The sequence below is a fragment of the Hyperolius riggenbachi genome, chromosome 2 (assembly GCF_040937935.1).
Source record: "Hyperolius riggenbachi isolate aHypRig1 chromosome 2, aHypRig1.pri, whole genome shotgun sequence".
Lineage (NCBI taxonomy): Eukaryota > Metazoa > Chordata > Amphibia > Anura > Hyperoliidae > Hyperolius > Hyperolius riggenbachi.
Genome location: NC_090647.1, coordinates 477,854,128 through 477,872,237, shown reverse-complemented (window position 1 = coordinate 477,872,237; position 18,110 = coordinate 477,854,128). Strand labels below are relative to the sequence as shown.

The window sequence follows — 18,110 nt, the reverse complement described above, 5'->3', positions numbered from 1 at the left end:
CTTGCACTATGCCAACTGCCACGTGTCCACAAATAATTCCGGGTGCGATGCCTGTCGCACTTGGCAAATAAAGGTTTCTGATTCCAGCGTGTGCACAGCAGCCCTCGACACCTCTTGACCTCTTGGCTAGCAATCCATCCTGGTGGATCACTCTATCCGAGAGCATTGTTCTCCCCACTTGCCCCCTGCATAGAAACTGAACATGTCACTAGCCTGCAGGCTGGTGATACATCCATTAGCCTCTGCACTGCAATTTCACCCAAGAGATCAGGTACCCATACCCGCCAGACGACACTGATCTTGTAAGTGTACAGATCTTTACTTTCAAACACTGGTAATAGCTACTTCTACCACCTGCAGAACAAACATCATGTTACTTGTTTCTTAAAATCCATTCAGCGATTCCTCAATACAAAACCATCTATTGTTCCAGATCTCAGAGCTAAGAATTATCAATAACAATTTATATAACCACGTTGATTTGAAGGTACCTGCAAGCAGCATACCGTAATTTCTGGACCATAAGACACACTTTTTCTCCCCCAAAAGTGGGGGGAAAAGTCAGTGCATCTTATGGTCTAAATACTTAAGTTTAGACCTGTGCCAACATGCTGCAGTGAGCCGTGCTGCGGAGGGGGGGAGCAAAGCAGCATCAAACAATACAGTACAGCATCAAACAATATGTCTTGCTCTGTCCCCCTGCTGTCCCGCAATAGCCTGCATCGGAGTGGCGGGCAGATGGATCTCAGCCTGCGTGAGAGGGGACAGCAGAGGCAGCATTCCTACTCATGGAGGTACTTCTGGTGGTGCGGAAAACAGCAGAACAGCACGGGGACAGAGCAGGACATGTAAGAGGAACAGGGACATTGGAGGCAGCATTTCTATTCACAGAGGTATTTATGATGGTGCGGGGGATAGCGGGACAGCCGGGGGATAGAGCAGGACCCAAGTGAGGACACAGTGGGACAAAGAAGGACACAGTGGACAGAGAATGACACAGGAGGGACACAGATGAGGGGACAGGAAGGATGCAGGAAACAGAGGAGGACACAAAAGGTACAAGAGGGACAAAGTAATGGGGGGAAAGATCCATAAGATGCCCCTGCACCATGGATGCACCAAGTATTAGTATATTTTTTTTCCTGGGTTTTGTCCTCTAAATCAAGGTGTGTCTTATGGTCAGGAGGGTCTTATGGTCCAAAAAATACGGTACTCACCTTTGCTTTGCCTTGGAAGTTGAATGTCAACACATACTCTCCAGGGCGGGTCTCACTTTGTCGGATGACAAACAGCCCATGGCTTCGTGTTCCACCAGTCAGCACCAGCTGAGCTGCCTTGATCCTTGAGAGGGTCCCGTGGAACCAAGGGTAGTCGGAAAGATTTATTTCCGTTTTCTCACCATCCTCACCTAATGGCAGAGAATGCAAATAAATAACAGAACAATGCTATGGTTAGTCAAAGAAAATATGTCCCTAGCCATGAATATATGAGCACACCATATAATTAAAATGTACAGAAACAAAAGTTAAAGTGGACCTCAACTCAGAACTCTTCTCTGGTCTAAAAGATACACAACGGCATAATAAACTTTAAACAAAAAACATGTAATTGTTACAGCTGATACAAATCATAAAATAAATCTGCACGGTTTTTACTTCCTGATTCATGGAAGCAGACATATTGTTTACAGCCTGTGCTTTAAAATGGGCTTATCTGCTTATCTGCCATAGGCAGTCATGTGACACAGGGGAGGATCAAATTACAACTTGTGATTAGACACAAATGGGGGTGAATTGTACAGGATAAACTCTCTACATACATTCAGGGTGCATTTCTCTAAGTTTTCCTTCTGACCTGTGTAAGAGTTCAAGTCCACTTTAAAACTGCATGTCAAAATAATCCTCAGTCCTAAAGATACAAGTGCTAAAGTGAAAATAAAATAATTCATGTTTACGCAAAGTAACAAAGTGAGTTGAGCTATCAGGCTTTACTGTTGGTCAATAAAACCAAGCTTAAAAGGCAAATAAAAAAATTGGGAAGCGGAAAAGGAAGAAATAATGTGAACCCAAGGTAATAGTGATATAGAGGCTGCCATATTTTATTTCCTTTTCAACAACACCCATTGCCTGGCGTCCTGCTTATCTTTCTGGCATCCATCACAACACTGAAGACACAGAACACAACATTTATATTGCGCTACTCCCCTGGTAAACTAATAGCGCCAGAGCTGGAGCCACTAGGGCATTCTCTATAGGCAGTAGCAGTGTTAGGGAGTCTTTCCCAAGGTCTCATCACAGAATAGGTGCTGGCTTACTGAACAGGAAGAGCCAATATTTGAACCCAGGTCTCCAGTGTCAGAGGCAAAGCCCTTAAAGTGAATCAGAAACAAAGCACTCTCATGTATTTTACCATATAGATCAGTGGGAACATTAGAGAAAACACCTACCATGCTTTCTGTTTCATTCTGCACTGCACAGCTTGTTTCTTATCAGACCTGATAAAATCCCTGACTGAGCATCCAGTCTGGCTTTGCTATAATGACTCAGCTATAATGATTCCTGAGCAGAGCCAGAAGAGGGCAGGCTTGGACTTGAAAAGACATGAGAGAACACAGACTGAGCTATAAATATTCCTGAGCAAAGCCAGACTAAATGCTCAGTCAGGGATTTGATCAGGGCTGATTAGAAGCAAGCTGTGCAGTGCAGAATGAAACAGAAAGCAAGGTAGGTGTTTTCTCTAATGTTCCCACTGATATATATGGTAAAATACATGAGGGTGCTTCGTCTCTGGTTCCCTTTAACCATTACACTATCCAGCCACTATTACCTAATACAACATCAATACACCAGTACACTATCCAGCTGTTACTCAATGTCATTGTCTCCTGACCTTGTGCTTATTGTGAGCCAATCACAGTAATCACATGTCTAAACAGGGAAAGAATGACTCTGGTCCTTTAAAGGGCCTGAACCGTCCAGTCATAAAGTGGTTAAAAGTAATGTAGATCGCAAATGAGCTCAACAATTTAAATCTCTGAAAAAACTGATTTTACCATGAGCTTTCACTGAATAACTACTACAGTTACTACAGGCCTGCTGCCAGGAAACCAGCCACAGGACTATACCCTCTGAAGAAGGGACCTTCCCGAAACGGCGCTGTAAGGGTATAACTCTGCCCTATGGGACACATATATGCAATATGGACTTCGTTCCTATGTTGATCACCTATGCAATTGTTTTTCTCATCTGCTAGTTATGCACCTGATTATTGTGTACCCATAGATGGTTGTTATTTGATTCCCATCCCATTGTTTGTCATTTTGTATTAACTTTGAAGGCCTTTTGTGATGGCCTGCTTTTTGATGCAATTTGTATATACTGCTTTTTGAATACACTATTTTGCAATGGAACCCTTGCTGGTGTGCGAGTCAATCTGTATATATTTGTATTGTAGACTGTCAGTGGCAGTCTGTTTATAGACTCAGCACCCTTAAGCTAATTATACTTTATTGTGAGGGGTGTGCATAACCAATTCTATTTAATCACACATCTCCTAATGCAATGAAATGTGCAGACACTGCCAAATGCTGTGTGTTCAACTGTCTCGTTTAATCTGCTAAACATTTGAAAAACATCAGGATAAACACATATAAGCATTTAAAAAAAAGTCCTATGGTAAAAATTGGTCATTGTTTTTTGGGGATTGCTGAAGTTTGTGTGTGGTTGAACTTGATGGATTGGCCATTTTTACTTAATTGACTACGTAATACAGTACAGGTAGTCCCCGTTTAACAAACCAGATAGGGACTGTAGGTTCGTTCTTAACCTGAATCTGTTCTTAGGTCAGAACAATGCCATCTTTGTCCCCTGTACCTCCTCTGTGCCCCCCTATGCCTCCAGTGTCCCCCTCTGTGTCACCTCTGCCCCCTGTACCTGCTTGTACAAGTTAAAAAAGCCATTTTTTTCTTATAATTTTTTTAAAATCAGATTTGCTCAAAAACTGCAAGTCGAATTTGAAAAACATTTTTTGACTTATCCCCATAGAATCCATGCTGTTCGTATCAGCGGGTTCATTGTAAGTCAGGCTATGGTAAGTCAGGGACTACCTGTATAGTCATGAATTCACTTTTTGAAGAACATACCAGGCCCATGGCTGGGTGCCGTAGTCTCCAGGGTCTGCAGAAAGTTCTCCAGGGGCACGTGCATCAGATGCTCCATGGCAGCGTGTTCTCGTGTCCTTGGTGCTACAGGAGGATGAGAGGCAGCAGACATGGCTTCCTGGCCACCGCATGAGTCAAGGGGTCTGTAAGATCCTGCTTAGATTAAAGTCAAAACACAAACTAATGAATAAGCTGAATCTGATAAACTTTGGAATATGTATGCAAAAAGACCAGGCTTGTAAATCTTGGGCATTGTACATTAGGCCTCAAGAGGAGGTTTGCACCTCTACACTGAATTGCTTACCTTCAGCAAGAAACTCACAGCTACAGGATGAGGCTCGGCCTGGCATACATGCCGCCTGCTCGCAAGAAGAAAGTTCAATGTCATCTCCACTGTCCCTGGAAGAAAACAGTTATTACTTACTGTGTTATATTCAAAGCACTTTGAGCAGATAACGCCCTACATAGGAGTGTAAACGCTCTACCAAGTTGATAATAATGGAACTGAATGGCTTTCCTTGTCTTTAAACAGTGAGGATTTTCTCTGATCTTTATGACATTCATGAACAGACGGGATGAATTACTAATTCTTTATCCAAAAATGTATGTTACCTATACAATTCAATTACAATCATATAAGAATCATGAAAAAAAATGTTAAAACACCAAAAATGCCAGAAGAGTCTCAAGCCTAATTACTTACCCAACTAAAGGCAGCCCTAAATTTAAAGAGAACCCGAGGTGGGTTCTAAGAATTCTAACAGCACACAGAGGTTGGGTCTGCATATACTGCCCAGCCTCTGTTGCTATACCGATCCCCCCTAAGCCCCCCCTGCGCTCTGCTATGGCCCCATAAATCACCCAGCCGCGCTGTCAACACACAGCGTGTCGCAGCCGGCTGTTTACTTCTGTAAGTGTCAGTCTAGCCGCTCCCCCGCCTCCTCCATAGCGCCGGTCCCCGCCTGCGTCCCTTCCCTCCAATCAGCGGGGAGGAAAGGGACGAATGCGGGGACCGGAGCTATGGAGGAGGCGGGGGAGCGGCGAGACAGCGACACGCTGTTAGTCAACAGCACGGCTGGGTGATTTATGGGGGCGTAGCAGAGCGCAGGGGTGTGGGGGGCTTAGGGGGGATCGGTATAGCAACAGAGGCTGGGCAGTATATGCAGACCCAGCCTCTGTGTGCTATTAGCATTCTTCGAACCCACCTCGGGTTCTCTTTAAGACCAGAACTATGTGGATCTCTACAGGCCTGGACATGGATAACCTATGTCCACTACGAAATCAATAATGTAACCTATATGTAACCTATTGATTTTTGGATAAGAATTAATAAATGCTAATATTGGCAACTTCAACAGCAGTTACTGGTGTTTGTGGTAGTTTTGGAAGAAGTTTGTTTAACCAGTGCTTGGACCTGCCTTGGGTTACTTTTTGGAACATTTTTTTGTTTTTGGTATGAATTATCAATAATGAAACTAAATGGCTTGCATTGACTGTAAACAGTGAGGATTTTGTCTTTATCTTTATGACATTCATGAGCAGAAGGAATGAATGACAGGGAGACTGTGTCACCTATAAGGTGGTTGAGACAATATAATCCCTAAATATGGTCCTGCATCTTTCCATGTAAATTACATAAGAGTAAAATGAGTACATATATTATACATACCCAGGATCTATACAGTCCTGAATGTCAGCAACCCAAGAATGCTTCTGAAGAGAGTCAATGGTTTCTAAGATATACTCTGCACTGTTTTCCACCTGCAAAACAATTATGTTTCATCACAAAGTATTATAAGTTGTTCTTTCACATCTAAATAATAAATTACATTTAATGTCATTAAGCACCTTTGGGCGAAATTAAAAAATACCATGTTCACTGTTTCCTAGCAATAATGGCTAGATTCATTAGAACTGATTTATGAAATCCCCCTGTAAACTGAAGGTTTTTATGGCCACCAAGCTCCAGTCATGTAACTTGTATAACTGCTAAAACTGCCCCTAATAACTCCTTGACAACATTGGCAGTTACATGACTGCCACTGCTATTTCTATACAAACGCCTTCCTCTGTTAGCTGTGCCAACCCACCCATAGGTCCCTACAGAAGAGTTGAGTGGCAGAACAGCAACCTGACTGAAGAGGTTTGGGAGTGGCTTCTAAAGGTCCTAAACTCTACAGTATTTTAAACATAGAAACACAGTTTCAGCACATTCTAAAGGTGGCCATACACTGGTCGATTTGCCATCAGATTTGACCAACAGATAGATTCCTCTCTGATCTAATCTGATCAGAGAGGGATCGTATGACCACCTTTACTGCAAACAGATTGTGAACTGATTTCAGCCTGAAACCGTCCACAATCTGTGGTGGTGGCGGTGCTGCCGCCGCCGCTCCCCCCCCCCCCCCCCCCATACATTACCTGCTCCGCCGGCGCGAGTCTCCAGGTCTCCGCTGTCTTCTCCACTCTGGTCTCCGGGTGCGGCATGCTTCACTTCTTCCTGCCCGGCAGGAAGTTTAAACAGTAGAGCGCCCGGCAGGAAGAAGTGAAGCATGCCGAAGACCAGACCAGACCGGAGAAGACAGCGGTGACTGTGGGGAGTCGCGCCGGCCGGAGCAGGTATTGTATACCCGCTGTATTGCTTCGGTCGTCAGGCATTCGAACGCCGCTAACGTCGCACTCCCAACCCGCCGGCAACCGCAAAAAATCTTCCGCACGGATGGGTCGACGGGAATCGACGGGAACGATCGATTTCGGACGGAAATCGATCGTTCTGTCAGCGGTGTGCGCGGCAATTTCACAGCCGTTTCGATCACTGTGATCGAAACGGCTGTATATCGGCGGGAAAATCGTTAGGTGTATGGGCCCCTTAAGCAATGGAAAATGTAATTCAAGAATGTAATAGAATGACTGATAGAACTAGTGGGATGCTTTTATTTAGCACATTCTGCAGTCTAGGCTGTTGTAGATTAAAAAGAATGAAGTACTTGCTGGGGGTTAGAGAATGAGACAGCAATAACTTCAATAATCTTTCAGCAATTCGCACTGTGTTCGGAAGTAACTCAGGTGAGGGTTACAAACTTTACCATACAATATCTTTTTTTACATTTCAGTTTAGAATTGGTGGATCAGTTGTATTGGGTGTGAAGACCATGATGGCCACACTTGTTTTATGGTCCTTGTAAGACGGGTCCCAAGGCCCTGATGGGCACCAAGGGGAGGCAAGGGAAGGGGTGTGAACATTGGGGGCCACATCAAAGTTTCGCTGAGGGGTCCCATGAATTGTAGTTACGCCACTGTGGTGTAAGAATCAATCACAATCTAGCTCTCATGATAAGTTAATACAGATCCGCCGATTCCATCAAATTTACTTTACACCTCAATAAATGTCTAAATTCTCTAGGGGTACCAGTGACACTTGCTGGAGACGTGGATACAGTCCAGGTTCCTTTAACCACCCTGGCGTTCTGATTAAATCGCCAGGGTGGCTGCGGGAGGGTTTTTTTTTAAATAAAAAAAAAACTATTTCATGCAGCCAACTGAAAGTTGGCTGCATGAAAGCCCACTAGAGGGCGCTCCGGAGGCGTTCTTCCGATCGCCTCCGGCGGCCAGAAGTAACATGGAAGGCCGCAATAAGCGGCCTTCCGTGTTTCGCTTACCTCGTCGCCATGGCGACGAGCGGAGTGACGTCATGGACGTCAGCCGACGTCCTGACGTCAGCCGCCTCCGATCCAGCCCTTAGCGCTGGCCGGAACTGTTTGTTCCGGCTACGCTGGGCTCGGGCGGCTGGGGGGACCCTCTTTCGCCGCTGCACGCGGCGGATCGCTGCGCTGCAGCGGCGATCAGGCAGCACACGCGGCTGGCAAAGTGCCGGCTGCGTGTGCTGCTTTTTATTTCATTAAAATCGGCCCAGCAGGGCCTGAGCGGCAGCCTCTGGCGGTGTTGGACGAGCTGAGCTCGTCCAGACCGCTCAGCAGGTTAAAGTGGTATTGTCACCATAAAAATCAAATTTCAACAGCAACTGGTCTGAGTGTATTAAGTGATAAAGATGCTAATCCTGCATTCAAAACTTGCAAAACTTTTTATGCGGTTATAGATTGGAGTTAGCAAATACATTAGGAGCACTGGCCCTTTAGTAGTCAGTGCCAAAGAGTTGAATGCTGGGGGTTCTTTTTATCTGTAATATATTCCTCCTCTTCCATTTATTTCCCTGCTTAGCTTTTTATCTGAAACACCTCTGCTCACTTGTGTTTACAAGCAAGGCTGAGGTGACTCAGCGATTGGAGAAGAAAAGGAAAAAAACAAAAAAAAAACACAGTGCAGTTCCTAGTATACATCTTAGTGGGAGTGTCGGAAGACTCTGGGAGGGCAGCTAATGAATACACAATGAGCAAGAGAAGGGAGGGGGTAAAACAAGAGTCAGGGAGGATATGATGTCAGCATTAGCTTGGCAAGATGGCCACTGCCTCGAATATGATTTTCTGCTTTTCCTTTATAAAATTCACAGGAATCATTACGTGGATAGCACAATACATCTGTTACGTAAGTAGAAGTAGTATTTATCTACTTATATACAGTTGTGTTCAAAATTATTATTATTATTATTATTCAACAGTTCTAATTTTGTTTCATCAGTCCACAGAACACTACCACAAACGTTTTGGGATAGTGTTCTGTGGACTAATGAAACAAAATTAGAACTGTTTGGGCCCATGGATCAACGCTATGTTTGGAGGAGGAAGAACAAGGCCTATGAAGAAAAGAACACCTTGCCTACTGTGAAGCATGGCGGGGGGTCAATCATGCTTTGGGGCTGTTTTGCTTCTGCATGTACAGGGAAGCTTCAGCATGTGCAAGGTACCATGGATTCTCTTCAGTACCAGGAGATATTGGAAGAAAATGTGATGTAGTCCATTACAAACCTAAGGCTTGGGTGACGTTGGACCTTTCAACAGGACAATGATTCCAAGCATACCTCCAAGTCCAGTAGAGCATGGTTGCAGATTCAGGCTTCTTGCACACCAAGACGTTGTGTTAGGTGCCACGTTAAGGTCGCATAACGTGCACCTAACACAACGTATGGTGCTGCAAAAGCCGACGGTAGAGTGAGCCGCGTTCGGCGGCTCGATTCCTATAATGTCTCCCAGAGTGGCGCTGATTGGCCAGCGGGACCACGTGATACGGAGCGAGACACTCCGCATCACGTGGTCCCGCCGGCCAATCAGCTACCGCCAGTGCAGTGAATATTAAGTAGCCATGTGCGCGGCTACTGTAGCTGGCTCTCCCCGCCTCCTCTCCGCCCCCCACTGCGCATGTGCAAACAGTCTAACGCGGCTATAGCCGCTCCAACGCCGTAGCATGCTGCACTTTGCACCGAACGTGCAGCGTTACATGTAACGCAACGTGGGCTGTGTGAACAGCCCACTTGTGTTACATTGCTGTGCGTTGGGGGAGCGTTACAGGCACACTAACGTGCGCCTGTAACGTCTTGGTGTGTAAGCAGCCTAAAGGCTGGAACATTTTGCAGTGGCCATCGCAGCCACCAGATTTAAATCCAATTGAGAACCTCTGGTGGGATTTAAAGAAAGCAGTTGCAGCGCGCAAGCCTAAGAATGTGACTGAACTGGAGGCTTTTGCCCATGAAGAATGGGCTAAGATACCCGTAGATCGCTGCAAGACACTTGGTGCTATGTTTAATGTTTAAAATCTGTTATAACTGGAAAAGGATGTTGTACTAAGTACTAAGAATGAATGTCACTTGGGGGTTGAATAAAACTGATAATGATGTGAGCACAGAAAAGACATTTGTGGTTATTTCATTATAAATGTTATGTTCTATTTGTCTGACTTACAAGTTCCTATTTGATTTAATTGTAAACAAGATGACTGAAATGATCAAAATCAATGTCAAACTGGCCAAAACACTCAATTTCAGTGGGGGTTGAATGATTTTGAACACAACTGTATGTGTTTTTTATTTCTAGGTCAGCATGGGTATCGCTTGTTCTTTAAACATATGGCATGGGACTGCTCCTTGATTCAAGCATTTTGGGACAAAGTTTTAACATTTTTGGATGACAATCTTGGTCTCTATGTGGTCTCCTCATACAAATCATGTTTGCTGGGCTTGATAGATTATCTACCTTTTGGCAGTAATAAACAACTTTCGATAAGGCAATTGTTATTTTATGCTAAAAAGACTGTTGCATTAGAATGAAGGAGGACTTCTGAGCCTTCTTTAACTGTATGGTTATAACTTGTAAACTCATCCCTTCCTCTGTATCAGTTGACCTGGTTAGCGAGAGGAGCTAGTTCTACATTTTCAAGGGTTTGGGGTTTGTGGATACAGAATTTCGAATCAACTATTGATAATCTGGATGTAACACCTACTATTATTGACTCTCTCTAGGACTTTTCCCCCCCTTATAAGGGTAATGTGCCCCTCCTTTATAATTATTATTATTTAGTCAACATCTTCCGCAGTGCTGTACAGTACTATATATCGTCTTGTCACTAACTGTCCCTCAGAGGAGCTCACAATCTAATTCCCTACCATTGTCTTCTTGTGTATGTGTTGCAGTCTAGGGCCAATTTAGGGGGGAGCCAATTAACCTATCCGTATGTTTTTGGGTTGTGGGAGGAAACTGGAGTGCCCGGAGGAAACCCACTCAGACACGGGGAGAACATACAAACTCCTTGCAGATGTTAACCTGGCTGGGATTCGAACCTGGGACCCAGCGCTGCGAGGCGAGAGCGCTAACCACTACGCCACCGTGCTGCCCAAATACTCAGCTAGGATGATTTGCGGTTACTGTTAATTATTGACATCTTCTTGCATTGTCATTGTCTTACTTTGATAACTATGTATTCAAATATATTTACTCCTGTATTTGTATCCTACACTGTCAGTTGATCACGAGTTATCTCATTTGTTGTTTGTTTTATGTTGTCTTAAAAACAAGAAAAAAAAAGAATCAATCACAATCTAATCAATCAGAGAGGGACTGATCTGCCTGGCATACTGGGCTGTAATCTACTGTTGTATGGCTAGCTTAAGGCGGGATTGCCAGCCACAAAATCAAATTCCATTTACGCACAGCTCTGTATTTATTATGCAGTCTATAACCTGACCCTGCATTGCAAGTATTCAAATATAATCATAAATGTTTCTGCTGTAATAAATCTTATCTCAGTCAGCCTGGCTCTATTTGGTACACTGGCGAGGAGCGTGAACCTTGTTATCTCCATTCCCACATTCCTGATCCTCACTGATTGGCTGAGGGCAGTTCAGTGTGACAGGCTGAGAAGGGAAATTCACCTCAACACCCCCCCCCCCCAATCTATGCTGTGCTCACATGTGTTTACAAAGCAAGCTAGATATGAAGATATGACAGTGCAGTTTCTAGGACAAAAAGAGTAACAGAGGAAATGACCTCAGAATTGGCTTCAATCAGAAGCAGTGAAGATGAAAAACACCTAAAAAACAGTTTTCTCTATATTTACTACTTAACATTCACTAAAATAAAAATGTGGACAATAAAATACATATGTTATGTAAGTAGAACATGTGTTTTTTTCCCTGGCGTAGTATGGCTGTCCATGCTGCTTTAAGAATGGTTACACAATGAAGTAACGAGTATTTAATTGTTGTTATTTTTTGATTGGTGTTCTTTAGTTCACTGCTAATATAAAAAAATTGCACTGTGCTTAAAGCAATTTACTGCAGATTAAAAATCCACTATTACATTCTTAATCAAAAAAGGGACTTAACTGGGCCCTTGAAGCGGTCCCAGCTTTCATGGAAGCAGACATAAGGTTAACATCAAGGGCTTTATTCACTAAGACAAATAGCACGCCTTATCAAAGTTAACACGCCTTATCAGAGTAACATAGCGAACTTATGCCTGCTAATTGGCAATCACGACAGCTCCACTCGTCCTGCCCTGAGCCCCTGTGGGTTCGTAGCGCTCGTATGTTACTCTGATAAGGCATGTTAACTTTGATAAGGCATGCTATTTGTCTCAAGCCCCATGTATTTACAAATTAGTTGCTTTGTTGAGGCAGCCAGTTGACAGAGCTGAGAGATCAAATTACACTTGTGTTTAGTCACAGATGAGGGGGGGATTAGACAGGCTAAACTCTCTAAATACATACAGAGTGCAATTCTCTCTGTTTTCCTTCTGTCCTGTGCAAGAGTTCAGGTCCACTTTAATAAATGCTATGAGGCTTCCTGCGTCATTGCTGGATATTGACAGCCTTCAGCAAGTAAATCAGCCTCAATACCTACAATGGTAATGATAGCCATAATTTCAAAATCCCAATGTAGCAATAATAAACATCACTATAATAATAGCAGTAATATATACTGTAGCCAAAGAACATATATTTTTTAGTCTATTTGAATGTCAAGTAATTTATGTACATTTATGTTCTAACGAGGGTTTTTGAGGTTTGGCTTATCCTTATTTCACCCTGAAGGCTTGTTGAGGCCCTTTCACACATCAGGAAATGCCAGTGCAACCAATCCCCAGCACACCAAAGACCTGGCGGCTGGACAACAGCAGGGCTTGCATGTCTAGTCCCAAGTCCCCAGGTGCTAAGCTCTCAGTGACGCTGCCAAGTCTGTATCTATAAGACCACCACAAGCTGGGATATGCAGTAGGTCCTTCCTGTGGCACTGGCTCAGAGGACCATAACATCTATGCATTTCATTCGTTTTGTGATTACAAAATATGAATTATGTGCTGGTAGAATTGGGATACAGAGTCAGTTATTTATTAAAGGAGTGAAGCATGGCTGTGTTCACTTCAAACATTCCATCATGTGCCGTTAGGAACGTCTTGCAAATCACACAAGAGTTTAACGTGAATACGTGCGATTTATAAACAGCTCATCACGTTTAGGAAGTCACTCCTGGAAAGTGAACGCAACATTATACATAAATCTCAATGCTCTAGTAGAATGCATTTCTTGATGTTATTGGTGGACCTGAACTCATGCATAGGACACAAGGAAAACACAGATTATTCCACCCTGTTTGTGTTTAGAGTGAAGAGCCTGTCTAATTCCCCCTCAGCTGCAAGTAATCACAATTGTAATTTGAGCTCTCAGCTGTGTCAGCACAGTAATCTCGGTTAGTGTGTGTGCATTATGAGTAGCTACTAGTACGTAGCTACTCGTAATCAAAATTTAAATTAAACAGCACAACCCATGGCAAGGGGGGAGGGGGGTAATCTATCCATGCCACCTCCTAAGCCAATACGCCCCACTCACATTCCGTGTCACTCCTATGCTTCCTCCTTCAACTCGGAAGGGAGCCTGGGAGTAACGCGGTAAGAGCCTTAAGGCTGGTTTCACACTGGCAACCGGCGTTAGGGGAGCGCTGGGGTGCGACGGTCGCATTGCAATGCTAAAAAAGCCTTTGGGAATTTGATATAATCTGGTCTCCATTGTCCAATTATATACCGAGTACAGATGTCAGCGCACAATTGAGACACCTTTAACTTGGGCTTATGATGAGTCTCTTATTATTATGTAGATACTAACAGGCTCCTCACTCCCATGGCCTTCCTCTCTTCCTTCTTCTCTTCTTCTTCCCTTTTCTTCCTTTTCTTTTACGTTTACTCTTCGCTACTGTATATATCTATCTTGAAAGATAGGTATAGACCTTTATTGTGCTTCTATTTTGATTGATGGAATTGGCTCGAATCTTAAGGACAAGGTCTTTACTCCCTCTGACCCTGTCAGTTTAGCCCATCCCAGTTCGAAATCTAGTTCCAACCTCGCTGGAGATTGGATCTAATAAGCTCCTTACACCATCCAGTAGAGAATAACTCTACCCAACCATAATTGGTCCAGTTAATGGGTAGAAGTTGCCCTCTCGAGTTTTGTTTTCTAGTATTTTTTTTTTATATATATAGACCTTTCCTACTTAAATTGGTGATTTATGGTTGTATTATATTACCAAAGCTGTTTATAGGCCTAAAAGTACTGTTATCCTATCTTATTCTATTTGATGTTTACTGTTATGTTTTTATACATGTATGTATGTATATATGTAACCAAGTTGTAATTTTAAGGTTGCGCAAAAGGTGGCTCAGCGCAACACCAGGCCGCCTCCGAATGGCCTCCATCAGAGATGCGCTGAGCCCCCCCAGGAACTACAAACGCACCTTCAAGGTGCGTTTGTAGTTCCTGGGGGGTCTCAGCGCATCTCTGATGGAGGCCATTCGGAGGCGGCCTGGTGTTGCGCTGATCCACCTTTTGCGCAATTTTCAATTTTCGATTTTATTTCATTAGCCGCACCCAGGCTATGCATATACATAGGTTAGGATTTAGTTAGTGTTAGGCCTCTCCCATGGAGGATTGACTTCTTCGCAGTGGGAGGGACGAGTACTTAATAGGTTGCATGCAAGCTGTTAATGGAAACCAACATCCTCCTTTAGTGGTAGACAGGTAATGTGTATGCTCGGTGTGTATTCGACCCCACAAGTGGGGCTTGCACTCTTTTGCAGGTAGGCACTAGTCTGTTTTTAAGTAGCGCTGCTCATTTCTTTGCTATGTACTAATGTAATCGGTTTTGGTCAGCTGCTCCCACTTAACAGCCATGCTTTTGGTGTATATGCAGAGCTTCTGTTTGGGTTCAAGGTGCGTTTGTAGTTCCTGGGGGGGCTCAGCGCATCTCTGATGGAGGCCATTCGGAGGCGGCCTGGTGTTGCGCTGATCCACCTTTTGCGCAATTTTCAATTTTCGATTTTATTTGATTAGCCGCACCCAGGCTATGCATATACATAGGTTAGGATTTAGTTAGTGTTAGGCCTCTCCCATGGAGGATTGACTTCTTCGCAGTGGGAGGGACGAGTACTTAATAGGTTGCATGCAAGCTGTTAATGGAAACCAACATCCTCCTCTAGTGGTAGACAGGTAATGTGTATGCTCGGTGTGTATTCGACCCCACAAGTGGGGCTTGCACTCTTTTGCAGGTAGGCACTAGTCTGTTTTTAAGTAGCGCTGCTCATTTCTTTGCTATGTACTAATGTAATTTTAAGGTTGACTTGACCTCTTTTGTTATTATGTTCTGCTGTATTTCTGTTTTTTCATTACTTGAAACCAATAAAAATTATTGAACAAAAAAAAAAATAAAGCCTTTGGGGATTACGGTGTCAATGTGCAGTAATCTCCCTTCTGGCTGCAAGCTAAGCAGGAAGTGAGGCTCTCTTGCGCTCACTTCCTGTGGCCGGAATTCGAATTGCATGCAAGTACATCGCCATAGTCTTACATAACCTGCGGTTGCCACACAAGCCGCCCACCAACACATTGTTGCCCGTGCGCCAAATTAAAGAATTCCGGCGCATCGCACCATGCCACGTATGAAATGCCCCATAGATTTTCATTAGTGTAGCGTTACCATGCTGCAAAACAGGGTAACGCAATGCACCAGTGTGAAGGGGGCCTTAAATTTCACCCCCAAATGTAAATGTGCATTCCCCCCGATGCCTATGCATTATATCATGCTCCAGCTGCTGGTCCCGTATGCTGCTTCCCCTGAGCACCGCCGTCACACGCAGCCACCACATGGTGGGGCGTATAGCCTGTGCCGTGTGTGACTTAACAGCACTCGGGGAAGCAGCAGAGAAGACCGGGAGTCAATGCAGCTGGAGCAGGTGAGATTTCCAATGCATGGGCACCAGTGGGGCACATTTACATTTGGGTGGACAGCATCAAGGGGTCTGTTGCACTCGCTGGTCATTGCAATATAGCCCGCCATTACTGCCATGCACCTGATCGACCACATCAGTCCAAGATGTTCCAGCATGCTTGATTGATGCATTTTCTAGGCAAAATCGGTCGAATCGTCAATGGAGCATGCTTGTTGTGGCACCGAATTTAATGAGATTTGAAAAAATTATCAAATTGGAAAAAATTATCAAATTGGATGGTAGCTTGGATCGCAAGAACGATAGGTGTATGGCCAGCATTACAATACTATAAAAGCCTTATAGCTGAATCAATTGCACTTTAATGCCCAAGAGCAGAGTTTGCATCAACCCATTGAATCCACAAAGAGGGGGCACTTTCCATCACCAGGTAAAGTGATTGCTGCACACTCCTTCTTTGTAGACTCATGAAGCCACTAGAGAAGCTGGTCTGATGTTGGCTAGACGTGACGCAATCTGACTGATGCTGCCTACTGGCAACTAAAGTGAAGGACAACCAAAAAGAAGAACATCTGTTTAGCTAATCTTCATCGCCACACCGACGCAGTCGGACGACCGAAATCACCCTCCACATCCAGGAAGGTGACGCCACAACTTCTCCACACAGCTGTATGTGGAATTGGAGACTTTCAGCTTGATATCTGCATAGCGCTTGAGCTGTAAGACTTTGCTGTTTATTAACATACGTTTTAACAAGTCTTATTTTCCAGGCTATTGCAAACTCCCAGCTTACTAGAAAATAATTCATTGGAACCTGACACGAGACATGAGTTACAGCAGAGAATGTGAGCACTAACAAACGTACCTTTAGTACAAAGGTGTTGTCCTTGTCAGGCATCTCCAGTGGCATTGTAGTGCGGACCTCGATAATTGCAGACAGTGGAATGCTTACTTTAGGTTTTGAGGACTGTAAGAAATAAATTAACACATCAGAACACAATTTTACATGCTGCATTAATTGGTAATTAGCATACTTCAGTTTAACAGAAAACAGCACTGTGAACAGAATTTTTAATGAACCTTAAACGTGATTTTTTTTCCTATTTTTCTTTTTTTTTTTTCAGTGAGTGCTGTAACATTTAATAGTGTGGTTCTTCTTTGCATGACATTGCCAAGTTAAACAGTAAGTTTATTTTTGTCCAACTGGTCATCAAATAACTAAAAGGCCTGATCAATAATTTAATATAGGTTTCATTACTAAATTTTGCCCGTAAAATTTGTTCCGATCTGGACATAAACGTTTTTGCAGGACCAGCCAACATCCCCATATACTGCTAATACTTTTATTACCGTTACTGAACCACAAGCCACACAGATCAGCCCCAACATTAAAATCACCGCCAGGTAAACTGACAGGACTGAGGACCCTCCTAGCAGGAACTTTGCTGAGCTCTGCTGAAGTCGTGTAATAGTAATTTTGCACCACTAATAAAGGCATTTGGTATGTATTATGTTCTCATATACACTCTATGTACCTGATATAGAGGGTAAAGAAGCAGAGGTATACATGCTTTGGGAAATAGCCCAACAACTGGAAAACTAATAATAGGACTAAGTGACTAAGGTGCCGAACTCTGGGAACTGGAGCCTGCAGAAAACTACTTTATTTTCTATTGCGTTATATGGCGTCATTCTCTGACACAGCAGTAGTAAGAAGGAACAAACATGGGTACAAAATACAGGCAATGATACAGACATGGAATTGTTAAGACAACTTAAGTGTCACAAAGACTTAAGACTAATACTTTTTGAGTCCTATTGGAGAAAAGTGCTATAGAAATGTTATTGTATTGTATAAAATGCACACCAAATTCTAGGAAACAAGAGTGAGAGGGCCTGTAAAGGAAAAGGGAGAAAACAAGAGGTAAAGTGTTGTCCAAGCTAAAGCATATATTTACAGGCAGTGAGTTTTTAAATCATATTCTGTAAGAAGAAGAACTTGGACAAGGGCTGAAGGGAATAGCCTAGTGTAACGATTGGTGTCAGCTAACAGATATTCTGATTATTGGTGATCTGCAGTATCACCAATAATACCAGTATAGCCAGACACAGGACTACCAACGTGTTAGTGCTTGGTGCAACAGTAAGAGAGAGAGGGAGAAGTCTTCCGAGGAGCAGGAGACTTCAGACAGTGTTGCAGCCAAGTAGCGAGTGACACAGATAGTACTGCAGCCTAGTAGCAAGTGACACAGATAGTACTGCAGCCTAGTAGCAAGTGACACAGATAGTACTGC

At 43.6% G+C, this 18,110-nt stretch overlaps 1 protein-coding gene across 2 annotated transcripts in view; it reads right to left on the bottom strand.

Moving 5' to 3' along the window:
* SH2B2 (SH2B adaptor protein 2) overlaps positions 1–18,110 on the bottom strand; it is a 142,706-nt gene that overhangs the window by 5,631 nt on the left and 118,965 nt on the right. The window contains exons 3-7 of one of the 2 annotated variants that reach the window (XM_068265993.1): positions 16,682–16,783; positions 5,829–5,920; positions 4,464–4,558; positions 4,142–4,315; positions 1,218–1,408 (exon numbers count right to left, since the gene is read on the bottom strand). In XM_068265993.1, coding sequence (XP_068122094.1) covers positions 1,218–1,408; positions 4,142–4,315; positions 4,464–4,558; positions 5,829–5,920; positions 16,682–16,783 — 654 coding nt within the window. The remainder of the gene's footprint in view (positions 1–1,217; positions 1,409–4,141; positions 4,316–4,463; positions 4,559–5,828; positions 5,921–16,681; positions 16,784–18,110) is intronic. The other variant, XM_068265994.1, reaches the window with a different exon arrangement.